Raw genomic sequence first — 18,171 nt, forward strand, 5'->3', positions numbered from 1 at the left:
AAGGAGAGCCGTCACTCCACAAACACTGTGAATTGCCAGGCCTCCAGCAGGGAACACAAGTGTCGGACAGTGAGGTAGAGGCCAGGGAGCTCCCAGTAGAAGGTGCTGTATTGGGGCACAGCTGTCAGCTGAAGAAAGCAAGCAGCTATAAAGCACTGTTCACCCACTGCTCATACACTGTCTTGCCCCTCTCTGCAGACCAGTCCACAACATGTTTGGCGGCCTTACCTTTGAGAACTGCATGAGCTGAGCAGCCTGGGGAATGAAACAGTGGTATAAGTTCTCCATGTTCAGAAACTTCACTGTAATCAGGTGTGGAAAGTTTCTGATGGTGTTTGATTTGGCATTTAATAGGAGGGAGACCGCCCCATCTGTAGTGATGTGGAAGTTGATGGTGGTTAGTCCAAACTGGCATTTGGCCAGGGTGATGGCCTGCTTGAAGGGAGTCTGAAGGCGTGAGAAGAGCTGGTCCAGGTAGACAAATAGGAAAGGAAGGTCACTCTGCAGCAGAGTCCATGAGGTGCAAGAGGGTCTGCGCTGTTTTTGAGTCCAAATGGCATGTGCAGGAACTTCATCATCGTAAGTCTTAGGGACGCTGCTGGGCAAACAGGCACCTGGTGGTGGTGGTGGACCTAAAACACCAAAAAAAAAAAAATATCAATGTTTGCGTATTGTGTACAGAAACAATTGATTTGTGAAACAAGAGAAGCAGAAATGTCTCCTTTTTTAAAGTCTCAGTAGTTTCTGTCTGAAGGGGTTTATGCAGATAAACAGTCTGTGTGGGGAGCGAAAGAGGCAAAGTGCATCGGCCAAAATGTCGCCTGGACCTGAAACACCTACAAAAAGCGTTGAGGGATGTGTACTGTGTGGAGAAATGTTCGATTCTTATAATAAAAGACATGAAAAAGAGAAATAGAAACAGAAAGTTCAACAGAAGCAGAAATTAACAGTCAGCAACTAATTTGTGTTTCCTAGTACTGCGACATAATAATAATAATAATAATAATGATGATGATGATGATGATTATTATTATTATTATTATTATTATTATTATTATTATTTTACACTTTGTTTGGTCATTTTAGCTTACTGGTTAAGGTTAGGGTTAAGGCTAGGTTAAGTGAAGGGTTAACATAAGGGGTAGCCATAAGCTGGTTATGGCCAACGTTAGGGAAAAGCTGTAGAGAATGAAGAAATACTGTCTAATTCTGTATATTAGGAAACACAAATCGTAGCTATCATTGGGCGGAAGTAAATTAGGAGTCATGTCATCTTATTCGAACTTCACTATGGTTAAGTCAAGCCTTTTCTTGCTGAGTTTGGAGTGCAACACCGAAGGGCGAAGAGATGACGTTTTTTTTGCTCGCGTTAATAGTTCATTTTAACCTGTAGAGGGCAGCAACACAAACGCATTTACTCTGTTAATGTCAAGAAGAAGAACGGGTTCAAGCGCTCTTATCACTTACCGAAGGCGGCATTTTCCCCCACCCGCATTCTGCGAAGACACGCACCTTCTCTGCCTCTCATTGGCTAATCCCAACCCTGACCCCACGCTAACCATAATTTTAACCAATATAACTGACGGAGGCGAGGGGTGCTAGCCAATCAGAGGCACAGAAGGGCGGGTCTTCACGGAATGCGGGTGGGTTAGAAAATGAGCCTTACCAAAGATCATAAAGGGAGGAGAGATAGAAACCACCGGCTTCATTCTGGATACTGTTCAGACTGCTTATGGCACCACATTTGTGCTTTCACTCACAGAACTATTTATTCGTCTTTTTAACATATAAACATACAAACATCGCTCAGGGGAATTAAAACTCATTCATTTCGGCAGTGCCGACGTCATCGTTGCTAAGGTTTGTCAAAGCCGTGGTGTTTGACGTTGAGGTGGTGACCTATCTCGTCCTGATAAAAGATCTCTACAATTACCCATGAGTCCCTTCAATCGTATGACCTGTCTCTGGCCTTGATGTGTAGCGCGGAGCAGCTAGTTACCGGTGCGGGGCTCCAGGACTAGGTATATCGTTAACTATCTAGTGTTGCTGTCCGATAAGTAGTGAGCTGGCAGCCGGGACACCACAGCCACCATGCTGACATGTAAAACGGTGTGGAGGAAGCTAGCACCTCTGGCCAGAGCCTCGTCCACGGTGTGTCGGCAAAATGTGGGGAGAGCAGGCGAGTAACTTGCTGTCATCTTGTTAGCTGTCCTCGGTACTAGACAGGTTTTAACCGTTACTCGTTGAACCGTGGTGCAGCGTGTCTCTTTGACCTCACGGGTGTCGGGTTATGTTAGCCAAACCAGTCAGGTTAACGTTAGGTAAGTTATCTAACATTAACTAAGTATCCTGACCTTCGTTTGGCTGTGAAGTTGTTACCTAATGTTAACGCTGGCTGCAGAAAGTACACGAAAAGTGCAGCGTTACGATGATATCTAAAAATACTAAGTTGGTCTTAGAGGCTTTGACGCAAATTCATGTTCAAGTAGACACACTTTTGCCCCCCCGCAAGTTGCATATAATTTGTAGTGTATTGCAGTGTGCTAGCTCTTTCTTAGCTCTCTCTTCATCTGGCGTTAACTAAAGACTAAAGTCAAAGCTGCAGCATTTATATTAGTCAGAACAAGTTTGTCTTTGTTCTCATAGTTAGCGTGCAGATTACCTGTTGTCCTGCACATGTGTTGTCATTGTGCACAATATTGCAATGTGTCGCACGTCACGCCCAGCTGTGCTGTTTTCCTTCACTGTTTTTTTCTGCACTGCTTCAGTCCTCTGAGCGGCACTTTAATAACTTGGTTTGCTTGATATTCTTCCCTCTTCACTCACCAAAACAGAGATGTTAATGGCTGGCAAAGATATTAGGCTACCTTGGAATGCAGTTGTAAACCCATGTGCATAACATAATCTTTTGGTATTTTGTAATGCCAGTGACAGTACACTATATCAAACACAGTCCGTGGCCTGTTGCTCAGAAGTCCAAGATTCAGCCCTCCAAATCAAAGCCCACTTAGTTTATGTCTTTGTTTTCTTCTTGTGCTAGAGCTTGTGCCCACTGTGTGCCATTCTCTCTGGGAGCATTTTATCAAACTGCAGGCTGAAATATAGCAATTCAATATTACCTTGCAAATAAACTTGCTTTGTACATTCTGACTTTTCATTGTCTTTAAATTAACATGGTGCACACATGGGGTTCATATCCATATGAGACACCAAACAACACTTATTTCAGCAAAATTTGAACTTTTACGTCTAGTTTTTCCTGTTATTCTCACAATTGTCAACCATATGACACCATGTGGGACACTAGTGAGTAAAGCACATCAGTTGGGTTTGAAAAGTGGCCAGTTAATTGAAAAAGGCTTACCGCTTCGTGGATCATGATGATTTAATGGTAGACCCAATCATACTGAGTCATGTAGTGCAAGGTATGTACTTTATTTTTGATGGCAAGTGGAAAATAACAACGTTAAACTGCCTGATTTCATGATGCGATATTGTGTCATGCCAAGACAGAGATTGCATGCATCAGAGCAAGTGTAAACACAAATACATTTAGGTGCCTCCCTCATATCTCTTCTCTCTCTCTCTCTCTCTCTCTCTCTCTCTCTTTCTCTCTCTCTCATATATTTTAATTAAAGCATCTACATGCAGCCACAAGAACTTCTTAAACTATTCTGATCTGTAGCAGCCACAAGACGTTTTGTCATGTGTCATGTTCATCATTAGTAGGGCATGCTCTTCTCCTTACACTTGAACTTGAACTTACATTATTTACTTTAAAAAAAAAAAAAAAAAATGTGATTCGAGTGAGGACTGTGTTACCAAACTGTTGTTCCTGGTGCAAAGCAGCTTAAACAACATTTCACCACATTTTGCCATTTAAGTAGACATAAATGAGTGACAGTCAGCCAGTAAAAACATGTGTCGTTGGTCAAAATTACTTTCATGTTGTTGATTTGACAATTTGAGGCAAAGATAAACAATGTCCGGTAAGGTTGCACATATTTCAAAGATTAGGTAAATTTGCATTAAATCTTGTGATTGCAAAACAGGGGAATTGTTGGGTTATTCATTTTTTATTTATTTAATTAATTACTTACTCACATATAAAATTTAATGGCCCACCTCATGAGTTAAACCATTTAGAAGTGGGTTTATCACTATTTCATTCTATAAATAAATCTAAATCACTTAAAGTGTCTGGTTGATACATAGAGTAGCTGTTAGTTGACGTCTATTATTTTGTGAACTCTCCCAAGTACAGTGGTTTTCAAAGTAGGATCTGTGGACTATAAAAAAGGTCCTGGAGGGTCTCCCCTAGGATTTTTGTGCAAGATGATGAATAGAATAATTTCACTGGAATTCACTTGAAATTATTTCAATACAAAAAATGTATGTGTTAATCTCACCACTTTGAATCTATTTGTCAGTGTGCAGGTATGGCATCTTAACAATTCAATATAATAATGTCTTCATATCAGGGTCCCTAAGGCAAAATCACTTCAAATTGGGATCTGTGGCTTCATGAAAGCCATCTTGAGGGTCTTGAGCTTTAGAAAGTTTGACAACTCGTGTGCTAGTTGTTAGAGTAACATCGCTGTAGTTTGGACCGGTCTTGGTTAATGTTATGAATGTCATGTATTGCCCACAGGGTTGAATAATGTCCGTAGACCAGCAGGGTCTCCAGTGGCCCACATGTCCACGGGACCTGCAGGAGGTGGTGGGGACAATAGGCTATACGTCCTTCTGGTCGGAGCAGCCTGCCTCGGTGGGGGAGTATATGTGAGTAAACTGTCCTGCCCATCTGTCAGTACTGCATAACACCTTCCACAAGCTTTACTACATACATCTGCCATGTGACAAAGAACAGTGTTTTGGGTTTTTAGTGTTTGCTCGGTTTCATCCAGAATGCCCTACCATTGATTAACTGTTAACCTTTTGTCAAATGAATAACTCCTGCTGTGGTCTTCTGTGTATAAATCATCGATCCCTGTATTAAATATGAGATGCTAGATCTGCAATTGACTGATTTAGGTTACATCACGGTGTAAGTGTTGGCTGGGTCGAGAGTTAATCAAGGCCACTGTTTGTTTTCACAGGCATACCAAACCGTCAAGGGAGACAAACAGAGATATCAGGAGCGTCTCTCAGAAATAGCTTCCAGACCAAATAAAGCCGCCGCAGAACAACCAGACACATTTATTCAGTTAGAAGCACCTGGTAGGGACTCTTTAATCGGATGATTTTATTTAAGTGTTTATGTTGATGACTTGTCAGTAAGGCTTTAAATTTCTTTGATTGTAAAATACTGCAATTTACTAAAATTATGCTATTTCCTCGAAGAAATTATTCTTAAGCTATTCTCATCTGTAGCAGCTGCATTCTAGTTTAATGATATTTGTGATCAATTAATAACTCCATTTGTTACTAAATTAATTATGTATATATATTTCTCTTTTAGCTGTGCCATCCACTGAAACACAGGGTGAGTGTGTTTTCAATGATCTATAAGTACAGATTGATGTTAACATTTGGAGACTGAAGTCCATGTCGATGAATATCTCGTGCTAAACCTTATCTATGGCATGTTCTTAACACCTAACCAAGAGATGATGCATAAGATAAGAACATACATTCATAGTAATTGCCTCTTCAGTCTTTGGATTGTGACATTTTTGGTTTTATATCGTTGTCAAATGGTTCTCGTCATAACAGTAGGATTACAGTCAAGGGCGCATACCCTGCATAGTTTGTCTCTCTCTTTATTGCTGTTTAAACGTCAGCAGAATTTAGCCACTTAGAATAGCAAATGAACTCGTGAATTTAGCATTAGTCGAGGCTGCATTTCTGTAATGCTTCTGTGGTTAATATCAGAGAACAAACCACTCATTACAGGTTTTTATGTGGCTCTTCAACCATTCGGACTAACAAGCTATCTTTACATCAGATAAATAGAAAAGAATATGCTTAGAGGCACTTAGTGTAGTTTTTCTTGTAAACACACTTGGTTTTTGTTCACATTCAAAATTTCTTACCAAACCACTCTTTACTTAAGGCCTGGTCAACATGTTGAATGCATTCCCTACCTCTAAGACATTTATTAAAGCCTTGGCTTGGAATATTTTGAATGTTTTATTGTTTACTTTGATTGGTGTAATATGTCACGTCAGGAAATGCGACCGATTTTCCTAGTGTTCACTACAGCGCTGCTAGTGTTCACAAACTGCAGCTAGCAACTTTAATAGTAGTGGATGTTACAGCGAGGAAATTGCTGACATATTTTATTTACCAATTTGAATATTTTTATGTGTGACTGCTGACGTTTCTGTTGATTTCTCTCGTGACACAGAGGCCCAGATCTCAGAAACTCCAGTATCAGCTTCAGCCAAGGAGTCGAGCCCTCCAGCCCCTGCAGATGAAGTATCGGCCCCCAGTGAAACAACTGAACCTCCTCCAGGTTGTTTGAATTTATTTTATAGCCACACATACATGCATGCATGGCATATGCCTCCTTAATAAAGAAAATGTTTGCAGAAAAATTATACATAAGCACACCTTTATCAAAACACAAACTGAATATGAGAATGTGTGTATTGTTACACGTTAGCTGCATCAGTATAGCTAATGTGTAACAACTGTGTTTGCATGTTTGGAAGACCATATATCGGTGTTTGGAATGGTGACACCAAATGGTGAAGACAGTCCAGTGCAAAAAAGAAATATATACATATAGGTCACAGTACACCTGTCTTTCCGTTCCACTTTATGGCCTGCTCATAAATGGCCTGCATATAGCTTTATGATGGCAACATTTAGCAGTGAGTCAGTGTAAAGGTTTATACATGACACCTCTACATATTACAAAATAATCGATGCCGTATTGTTGAATGTTTCCTGTGTGGAGAGGCTGAGATATTTATCTTGGTTTCTACTCTCTGTCTTGTGACTTCATGTTGCCTGTGTTCACTTTTCTGTTCAGCATCCTGTGTTTAGTGAAGCATGTGTCTCTCTTCATTGCCTTTATCAGATTTCTGTCAGTGTGTGTTGACAAAACTTGGGGTTAACTTGCAATCCACGCCTCAGTGGAATGTGTTTTTGCAAAATTCATCCTCACATTTGTCCTTGTATTATAATATAGCTGTTGCTGTATCTGTTTTACATATGAACTCTGTCAGTGGGTAACTGAAATTTAGTGGATGAACTATTGGTAAAATAATGAAGATACTATTTTCATGGGGCAGCATTGGAGTTCATCATCACTGGAGACTTCACTGGAGTTCTGATGCCTTCTGCAAATATGCTGGTTTATGTTGCACTTGACCAACATATTTGTGATCCCAAGTGTATCTCCTCCTCTGTTTCACATTTTCTGTGAGCATTGTCATACTTACACACTTTGTCCTGGACTAACACTGTATCATCTTTCATTTCAGTGTTTTAATGTTGGTTTTATCAATAAATGGAGGCTGCCTTTGTAATAGATTGCAGGTTTTCCCCAAGGCCTTGCCCCCACATTGTGTTCAAGATGTGAAAAGTCCTCACAGTAATTTTATTAGTTTAACTCTTAAAACATAAACCAGTGAACATAACGGTGGGCAGTGCTAACAAACCCACACCTTTATATTAAAACAGTGAAATTCTCATTAGTGCTACCAATGCCATTACACTAAAAAGTAGTAACTGGGGCTAAAGGTATTGTCTCTGCTGTCAGCATGAGACAGTTTCCTCTTAGTGCATTTGGTAAATATGCATAATCATTGCCTGATCTCCCAGGATTTGCCCCAGTTTCACCCTAAACCAAGGAGGTGGAATTGGGACGGGTCAGCCATAAAGACAGTAGCCTGAAGGGCACAGAAGTTGGCTTGCAACCAGAAAACCACTGGTTTAATCTTCAGAGTGTTGCTGCAAATCTGGGTCGGAAAAGTGAACCACAAACTGTTTTTAAAAATGGACTATTTTTACTGGGCAGCTTCCAGGTGTATGTTTGTCTGCATGTTCAACGAAATTTTCCCTGGGTAAAGACTGAGAATATGTCGATCCAGTTGGTCCTCCCCTTTAATAAGTGTGAAGAATTCAGTCTAACCCCAGACTGTGGATTACCTCAACAGCAGCTGAGCCTGTGGTAGAAGCTCCCACTGAAGAGCCAGCAGAGCAACCTGCTGTGCCGGTAGTTGAGGATGGTAAGATACATTGAGAAAGGCTATTGTAATATCAGAGACTATGTGGAAATAGAGCAAATGTTTAAAGGAGTAATGCCAACAGAGCTGGTATTGCAGCTCTGTTTGTCCTGAGTCACTGGAGCAACCAAACTCTGTGACTTGGGTGAAATTTTATTTACTAGCCCTTTTTCAAAGTAGCATTAAAATGTAACAATGCCACTGTACAACCAGAACCATCACCACCATCAGATCCTTCCCCACCTGAGCTCACAGAGCCACCTCCTGCACCTGTTGTGGAGAGCGTAGAGAGTGGTAAGCACTCAAAACCAGTGCATAGAACTAGTGATTTTCATTCACCACATTTGCAGGTTTATTTGTCTTAATTGCTTAACGCTTCGATTATACTAACAGAATCTACAGCAGCAGCAGAAAGCCCTGCAGCAGAAACACCCGCACCTCAGGCTGAAGTGGTGGCAGAGAGTGGTAAGACCACAGTCCAGCCTCTGCTGGAGTAGGGAAGCGGGCAGACACAACACCGATACGTTTTCCCTTTTAGATAACGTTAATGTTAATTTTAAAGCCTTCTCCCCTTGTATTTGTCTGTTCAATTTTTTTTTTTTACAACATTTTCCCTCATTACAGCTTTTGTCTTTCCTTGTTTGTGTGTCTTTGACTTTGTTTGGTGGATAATGTTAAAGTTTAATCTCTCACACATACTGATTTGCAGATCCCGTTCACTTCTATTCCTTTCAGGAGTATTTGTGCAAGACTTGGGTACTGATCAGCTCCCAGACATAGCTGACCACACACTGACTTTGTCTCTCCTCTGCTCTTGCTCTCTGCCTCTTTCTTTCTCTTTCTTCCTCTCTTTCTTATTTTTGCACTCTTTCTCTCTCACTCTTGCTTGCTCTGGCTGTCTCATAGAAACTCCAGCAGCAGGCACTGCACCAAGCCCAGCTAAGATCCCTTCACATGCCCCCTACCTCCTTATTGGTGGAGGCACCGCCTCCTTTGCTGCTGCTCGATCCATTCGGGCCAGAGACCCAGGCGCCAGGGTCAGTAAACCCTCTGTTTTCAGAATATTTGAATTCAAAATTCACAAAAAGTTATTTCTTTCACAATTCACAGGTTAAAAAATTGAGTGTTTATTATTATTGTATCAAGTGAAGCCTTATTATATTTTCTCTATAAGGTATTAATTGTGACTGAAGAGTCAGACCTTCCATACATGAGGCCTCCTCTGTCTAAAGAGCTGTGGTTTTCTGATGACCCCAGTGTGACAGACACTCTGCGCTTCAAACAGTGGAATGGAAAGGAGAGGAGGTATGTCAAAGCAGTAATCCTTAAGTACCTTGTTATTTTATTTTATTTGTTTTAATTTAATCCAGTTCATTCATTTTGTCAACGTTTTTGCCGTTTCATGCTCATTGCTGTAGTGTTTTTGCAAGGCATTTCCCAGAGATCACTACTCAAGTCACTGTAGTCAGAACTGTGACGTTTCATTTCTTGGAGTTTCTGTGGATAAAGTTTGAGTCTCTGTATCAGCTGTCTTTTTCAGCTGCTGAGTTTTACCACTGATTACAAATTCGCCTCTTTTGATGTTGATGGAAAAATAAAATGCATTCATACTGTGTGTAAAAGGATTTTTTTCTTGGGAAAGATGTGAAGCAAAATAGTAGCAAAACAGAGTTTTGTATGAAGATGATGGAGATCACTATTTTAAGTTGGTGAATAAATGACTTGGCTGTTCATTGGGATCACCTGTAGTCTTAATAACAGCTGGGAAAACTCACCAGACTATGTGTAAGCATTATGAGAGGTAAGTGTTTTTAGGATGAAAAAAACTTAATCTCCAGTATTTTAATACATTTGCCTTTATTTTCCAGTATCTACTTCCAGCCGCCTTCATTCTACATTAGTCCTGAAGATTTAAACTCCATAGAAAATGGGGGAGTGGCAGTTCTCACTGGAAAAAAGGTTGGTCTACAGCTGTTGTCAGACAATATGTCAATTTCACATTCCAATTTAATAAATGATAATTGTTGGATAAATTACTGACCAGGCCTGAAACAAGCTGAAATGAAAATAAGGACCATTTAATGTGGTTGTTTCATATCTTTTACATGAGATTTTTTTCACAGTTATTACTGAATTTAAACCCTTTTAGGTGATGCACATGGATGTGCGAGGAAACAAAGTACAGCTGGAAGACAGCACTGAGATTTCTTATGACAAGTGTTTGATTGCCACAGGTAAGCCACTTTAAAAGGGTGTGAAGGACAGCCTCATGCTTGAACTGGATAGAAGCTAATTTGATTATGTTTCTTCTCTTTAGGCGGGGTGCCGAGAAATCTGCAGGTGATTGAAAGAGCGGGAGAGGAGGTGATGAAAAAGACGACTCTCTTCCGTAAGGTCAGTGCTCAGCCACCAAGGAGTGTAGCTTTGCTTGAGATTTGGCAACAGCTGGCTTTAAGCCAAGAGCCTGACAAGAATGTAGCACATTTTAGCACTTGAAAGGTATCTCATTGAATAATTCAGATGCTAATATTTACTGCTCTGAATAAATTACTTGGAAGTCTTATATAACAGCAACAACAAGAATGGTTTTGAAGAACTTTGAATTTAGATTAACACCATGTACCAGTGGGACATGCTAAAATGGGTACTTCAGGGAGTGCACCAGCTCTGTTAAATAGCATAAAATGGTATGAAAACACTTGCTCTGGTGTTTACTTTGCTGCCAAATAATACCAACTGTACACTCATATATTATAACCTTAGTGTCACTTTAGGACTATATGCAATGAAAAATAACAAGAAAACATTGAATATTGCCACACAATGTTGCCCCCCCCCCCCCCAATAGCATGAAATTTGTACAGTTTGCACCTATACTGTCACAATCTGAATTATGGATTTTCAAGAAATATTTATGGGTTATTATAGTACCTGTGTTATTAGTTAGAAAAGGTCATCATATCCATGTTACTAATAATTGTTTATGAAACATCTCTTCTTGTAATTATCTTATGAAGGTACCAGTAGTCTTCCCTAAAATATGGCTCTCACCCTCAGATTGACGACTTCAAAGCGCTGGACAAAGTCTCCAGAAACCTCAAATCCATCACCATCATTGGAGGGGGCTTCCTGGGCAGCGAGCTGGCCTGTGCCCTTGGCAGGAGATGTAAGACCCCTGCACAACAAATGGAAATATCAGAATGAATTACAATACTGATGTTTGACAGGATCAGTTTTCTCCTCCTTCATTAGATTTTCTTGTAATCTCATGTTTCATTGTCTTTGCAGCAGCTGACTCTGGCCTGGAGGTGATACAGATGTTCCCTGAGAAGGGCAACATGGGAAAAGTGCTGCCCGAGTATCTGAGCAATTGGACAACAGAAAAAGTCAAGAGAGGTTCATGTCCATTTTGCATTGTAGCTTGTATGAAGCCCATTTCATAGCCCTAATTGAAGCGCTTTTCATTTGTATTTCTCTTTCCTTCTTCTTTGGTTTTCCAGAGGGTGTAAAAATTCTATCAGAGGCTTTAGTGAAAAATGTCACTCATAAGGATGATAAGGTGGAAATCCAGCTGAAGGATGGACGTGTGGTAAGTCCAGATCTCTGCACAGAAATGTCAGTGTAATTCGGAAAATGAACAGTCTTAATAGTTGCTGATTAACTTTCCGCTTCCCCTCGTAGGTAAAGACAGATCACATCGTTGCAGCTGTTGGCCTGGAGCCCAATGTTGACCTTGCCAAGTCAGCAGGTCTGGAGGTGGACTCTGACTTTGGTGGTTATCGGGTTAACGCAGAGCTGCAGGCGAGATCTAATATCTGGGTGGTAGGTGCAGTGTTTATATTGTTAATATATTGTTAATAAAAATACAACAACAACACTCCTACATACACTCATACAGCTGTATACCTTGATGAGTCTCATGAGCTAGGCAAGAAAGAGTCCTTCCAATGATACTGCTGCAGTTCTGACCTATTGAACTGTTCATGTACACAGCTCTGTTTAACATCTGAGACCGGCTAAACATTCAAAGAGCCTCTCAACTCCCTTAGTTGAGCTGGAAGCTATAATTTGAAAGGACACACACACACACACACACACATATACACACCATTCAAAACTAAAATACTGACTTTGGCAAATACTTGTCAGTAGAGCATGTGTGTCCAGTTTGATGAAACAGATACAAATAGAGGTATAAATATTTCTTCTTTGTTGTGGGCCTTTTTTTAAACACCTTTGCAGACACATTTGCTTGCCTCTTTTAAAAATCCACGATGCATTTCAGAATGACTGGATAAACCGTGCAGGACACACTGCTAATGTTGTGATGTCCTGTTGTCACATTGAGCAATTACTGGTCTGACCGTTTTAGATTTTGATGGTGCAATATGGTTCCCTTCCCCCAAGGCCGAGCATATATTGATATTGTGGTTTAAGAGTAGATATCATCTGGGTAAAGGCTGCATTACAGAAAAGGGGATGCACTTCTCTACTTGTGCTAGGTATTCTGTTATTTGCTTCCATGAGCTTGTTCATCACATCCACATCATTAATGATTATTTGCCAAAAATATCATTGTGTAAATATTTTTTGAAAGCGCCAGTAGTCATGCCTACAGTGTCAATATTGAGGTATTTGGTCAAAAATATTGCAATAATTGATTTTTTTCCCATATCATCCAGCCCTACTGCATACCAGGTTTCCCTGTTTTAGGATCTACACCAGGGGTGTCAAACTCGTGCCATGGAGGGCCAAGAGGCTGCAGGTTTTCATTCCAACCAACAACTCCACCAGGTGATTTCACTGATCACCCTACCTCGAAACAGAGAGGCGGGACTAATCAGTGAAATCACCTGGTGGAGTTTTTGGTTGGAATGAAAACCTGCAGCCTCTTGGCCCTCCATGGCACGAGTTTGACACCCCTGATCTACACTGTAGAAATTAAGGCATTTTGACCTTTTCAATCTTCAGCCATAATAACAGTGCCCTCTTCAGGTCAGTTGAGGTAAGGTCAGGGATTAGGTTTTGGTTTGAATTTTGTGCCTGTATCTCATTGGATACACATGTTAAACACACACACACACACACACACACACACACACACACCAATAATATCGCTCAGTGTTTGATCATTTAAATACACTCAATGCCTTCTGTCTTTCTCTAGGCAGGTGATGCTGCCTGTTTCTACGACATAAGACTGGGTCGCCGGCGGGTGGAGCACCACGATCACGCCGTTGTGAGTGGCAGACTAGCAGGAGAAAACATGACAGGAGCCAGTAAACCCTACTGGCATCAGTCCATGTTCTGGTCAGTATTACACTACTTTTTATCTGTTGCTAGTGGCTGTAAATGATTTTGACCAGAGGTTTTCATGGGTCAAGTCTGTTTCCAAATGAGGATAATGACTGCTAGGCATGAAACCAGCTGGAAGTGAAGGAAAGTATTCCCGAAAACAAGGTCCAGGCAGATCTGGAGATTGCACACATCCAAATGCAGAGAATTCCTTCAAAAAACAGGGCACTGGGTCAGTATGTATAGCCCTGACAATGACTCATATTTAGTCCTTCACTTAGAAGTAATGCCAACATGCTTGACTGCTTTTAAGTCTTGAATACTATCAAGACCTAAAATATTTAAAAGTGCTTGTAAGGTCCCTTAGATTCAACTAGAAGCTGCCAGCAGAGGGCTGTGTTACCCAAGCAGAGGCAGAGAGCACGCACTGTTCAATCCAAAATGAAAAATATTTCATCAAATCTGCTAAACTCAGCACTGCTTTGACCAGGAGGGGATTTTGTTGATTATTGAGAGAGATGCTATTATATCAGGTACAGTGTGAAATGTGTCCCTTGCTACAGAGATGAAGCTGGTAACGACTGCAGTGTTTGGCAGCTGATTAAATACAAAAATACACTGGTGGCTATGAGGGTCCAATGCGGTCCACAAAATAGCAGGGCCATTAGTTAAATGATCATGGCCTACACAGCACCAAATATAGACAATTTATTGATTTTTTTTTTTTCTACAAATATGATGGTAATCCATTATAGCCAGAAGGTCTCTATTGCAGGTCCCCTGGTTTTAGTCATACTGCGTGCTAATAACAATTCCTTTTGTGATTTGTGCTTCACCAAGGCACTATCTGTCTAATCTGTCTGATCAGTTTGTTCATGCCTATTTTAATTAATTCCTTCATGCAAAAACAAGTTATTCGACATACAACATTCCATTGGCTATTTAGCTGGTTCATTTAAAAGCTATTGAAGTCCATCACCCTGGAAGCATCTGTTTAGGCCAATACCCGACTCACAGTTTCCAGAGTGGACTCAGCCAACCTTTCAGTACAACAAATCAGCTATTGTTTTATTTTCATTGCGATGCCCAGTAGCTGTCTTTTAAAAAAAAACAAACAAACAAAAAAAAAATACAACTCTTTAACTCCACCTTCTAAGTTGATTGTGGAGGTCTTTGTCACTGTTGGATTCATATCCCAGGTTTACTCCTCACTAAAAGTTAGGAAAGAATGATGCTTGTATACAGCTGTCCCTCGCTATAACGCGGTTCATCTTTCGCGGCCTCGCAGTTTCGCGGATTTTTTTTAGTGCAATTTTGCATGCTTTTTTTTTTTTTTTTTTTTTTTTTTTTTTTTTTTTACAGCGCATCTCCTCCGTGTCATGTCTCCTGTACAGAACAGAATGCGTTCAGCTTGCTTAAAGTGTGTAGTGAGGGGTTTTACAGCCTTAAAACATCTATAATAATTGTAAAAAAATAAAGCTGACTACTTCACGGATTTCGCCTATTACGGGTTATTTTTAGAACGTAACTCCCGTGATTAACAAGGGACCACTGTACATACACAGTCATTTTACACACAAAGATGTTTTGTTTAATAAATAGCCCTCAGACAAATACATTTTTCAGTAGCATTCAGAACTGTAGTAGCTGTTTAAATAAAGCTGTCAAAATCCCCTGTCTGTACATAGAGTTTTAAGTATGCCACTAGTTGATGTTGAACTAAGCTTCCTCATAAATAGTTGAAGAGCAATTTTAAGACTGAAAATGTGTTTGCAGATTTTATAAAATGCCTTATCACTTGTTAGTGAAAACAACATCAAATGCAGGGTGTGAGGTCTCTGGGCATGACTCAATACAGAGTGTAATTTTGTTAAGTTTAGCAGACGGTGTTCATTTTACTGTAACATTACACCACGGTCATCAGCCACTATGACAGGCACTGGACTGCAGTCATCAAAGCTTGCAGCTAGATTTTTAACAAGTGCCCCTTCTATTTGTGTGTGTGTGTGTGTGTGTGTGTGTGTGTCTGTCTGGAATGGGATCTGGGTAAGCTACATGTGCACAAATGTATACACTGTGTTGAAGTTAGCTATTTCTGAATTAAAGTTTTATAAGTTTGCAGCTACTTCATAGTGGATAAAGTGGACAGCAAAGCTACCATCAACAGAAACATTGTCCTGTTCTTTTGGTCTAATACAAACTACTTGGTAAAAACAATCATCCACGTCAAGGTTGTTTTTATTGTCTCCCATGGGAGAAAACTGTTTTAGATAAAAGGGAAATTAATGCATAAAGACAGGCATACAACAAAACACACTAACAACACTGACCTGAATTAAAATCATAAGTACAGATACAATGTGTAGATCAAACTATCACAGGTAAAATATCCATCATATATCCACCCCCTCCTGCAGATACCCTCCACATACACTGTAAAGACAGAGAATGCTCCCCGCTCTGAATGCTTTGTTTCCCATGTTCTCCCCGTCCCCTCTCACAGGAGTGACCTGGGTCCTGATGTGGGCTACGAGGCGATTGGGATTGTTGACAGCAGCCTACCAACAGTAGGAGTGTTTGCCAAAGCCACTGCCAAGGACACACCCAAAGCTGCTACAGAGAAGTCAGGTAGGACCGTCCATCATTTGAATAAAGTCATCGTAATCAGATTAAACAACTCAAGTGGTCAGTGAATTTGAAGAGCCTGTACCAGATTCAGCCATTTCCTTGAAATTTGCTGCAGGAACTGGAATCCGTTCAGAAAGTGAAACGGAGGCCGTGGCCACGAGCCCAGTGGCCACGAGCCCAGCGGCCTCTCCGACGCCGGCTCCCCCTGCACAGCAGCAGAAAGAGGACTACGGCAAAGGAGTGATCTTCTACCTGCGAGACAAAGTGGTGGTGGGCATCATCCTGTGGAACGTGTTCAACAGAATGCCCATCGCAAGAAAGGTCAGCACCATCACTTTGTCAGAGAAATTATCTGCAGCAGTTAGATTTAAAATATACATCAGGGGCAACAGTTTACAGTGGCCTTTTTCCAGTGTATTATCTGTGCATTAACCTACGGAGTAAAGTGTTGCACCTACACAGCACTCCAGAATACATTACTATACTCAAAGGATAGGTTCAGTATTTTTCATTAATGTTGTATTAAAATTTTGATACCCATCCACATCTTTAGCTGCTAAGTTGGCTAAGGCTGTGTTCACTCGAACTCAGATGTTGAAATTTCCGTCTTGTACATTTTCGATCTTCGACGACATGCTGTTCAGTGTCAGCTCGGGATAAATGAATTCTCCACATCTCTCCTTATCCATTTTTCCTCACTTGACACCACAACAATTTTAATTAAGCTATTCTTATGTATCATCACTGTAAAAAATAAATAATGTGTTGGCGTGCTGGAGTAAGGCCGTTGTTCAGTGTTATTAAATGTGGTTGGAGAAAACTGGTTGCTTTTTCATAACATTGCTTTTCTATCTCTTTATTTGAAGATAATCAAGGATGGCGAGGAACATGCAGACCTGAATGAAGTGGCAAAGCTCTTTAACATCCACGATGATTAATCCACCCTCTGGCAGCCGAGGCTTTGCTAACGAAGGGAGGGGACCGACTTTACATGTGAAGGCTTTGAACTTTGACAGTCATTGCCAGACTGTGGAAGACTCAACTATTCATGATTTAAAAAAAATGGGAGGATTTCTGTAAATTGTACGTCATGTTGCTGGAATATTTTCATATTTGAAATTTGTATGAGCTGCACCACTTTTTGTTAATTTTTTTTTTCTATTCAAGACAAATCAGTCAGTCTTCATCAATAATGCTGCCACCAATATGTGTTTGCTCATGTTTCACATTGTGGTCAAAGTGTGATTGCTCATCTCTGCTCCCTCCAGAGTCCCGCCAAGCTTATAATGTTGAGCATGGATTCTTGTTTTCCCTCTGTGTGATCAGAGCAGCTTGTAATGGGAAAAGCTGCAATAAAAACTATTTTTAAAGTGAAGTGATCCCATATTTGTAATTATTTGACTATATTATGTCAACTTGGATATGGAACTGCTGTCCTGCTAGATTGAACAATGCAGAAAACATTCTGCTTGGTTCAAGATGGAAATATTTTTAACCTACATGCATTGCTGATAAATATGCTGAGTTCCTGACAGCAGTTTAAAACACCCACTGGTAAACTAATTTAATATGAAATGGGAACAGTCCAATGTAAAGGGCACCAGTACATGACCAGTACATTTCACACTGTGGGGACACTATGGAATTAAGTAGGTCTGGATTATGCTCCAATGGAAAACGACAACATTAAAATTAAGGTTGGCCTACTTATCTACTCTGGAGGTGGAAATGCTCATGCATGCAGAAACTATTTTTTATTGTGTTCTTCATATTAGTAATGCATTCCTATTCTCATACATTCATGTCCTATTGGGCACTGTATACCCTAGAGTGGTGCACAGTGAAGTCTTACAAGTGTGAGACAAACGTGCAGCCGTAACCTTGCATCTCTTTCTTTGCCATTAATTTTGCATGAGGAAATGGTTGACTTGCCTTGCTGCTCCTCTGTGTGTAAGTATACAAACTATAGCTTCCACTTGGGTATCAGAATCTGTCTGGCCCTTTGAAGAGTAAATAATTAACCCAAAAGCAAAAGACACCCCTGCTGAGGGAAAAGGTAAATAACCTCTGA

At 40.5% G+C, this 18,171-nt stretch overlaps 1 protein-coding gene across 2 annotated transcripts; it reads left to right on the top strand.

Moving 5' to 3' along the window:
• The first annotated feature begins 1,930 nt into the window (after positions 1-1,930).
• Positions 1,931-17,479, top strand: aifm1 (apoptosis inducing factor mitochondrion associated 1). Of its 2 annotated transcripts, XM_030068599.1 has the most exons (21): positions 1,931-2,179; positions 4,652-4,782; positions 5,100-5,220; positions 5,462-5,485; positions 6,350-6,457; positions 8,109-8,180; positions 8,391-8,471; positions 8,571-8,642; positions 9,084-9,214; positions 9,352-9,482; positions 10,046-10,136; positions 10,327-10,411; positions 10,495-10,571; positions 11,235-11,343; positions 11,466-11,573; positions 11,678-11,766; positions 11,859-11,999; positions 13,345-13,487; positions 15,976-16,100; positions 16,216-16,421; positions 16,967-17,479. In XM_030068599.1, the coding sequence occupies exons 1-21, from the start codon at positions 2,092-2,094 to the stop codon at positions 17,036-17,038; spliced, it is 2,205 nt and encodes a 734-aa protein (XP_029924459.1). In that variant the 5' UTR covers positions 1,931-2,091; the 3' UTR covers positions 17,039-17,479. The 2 variants fall into 2 exon arrangements, with proteins under 2 accessions (XP_029924459.1, XP_029924460.1); XM_030068600.1 differs by lacking the exons at positions 8,109-8,180; positions 8,391-8,471; positions 8,571-8,642 and having other exon boundaries at positions 1,933-2,179.
• Positions 17,480-18,171: the final 692 nt, after the last annotated feature.

This window comes from Myripristis murdjan, chromosome 14 (genome assembly GCF_902150065.1).
Source record: "Myripristis murdjan chromosome 14, fMyrMur1.1, whole genome shotgun sequence".
In the NCBI taxonomy this organism is placed as follows: Eukaryota; Metazoa; Chordata; class Actinopteri; order Holocentriformes; family Holocentridae; genus Myripristis; species Myripristis murdjan.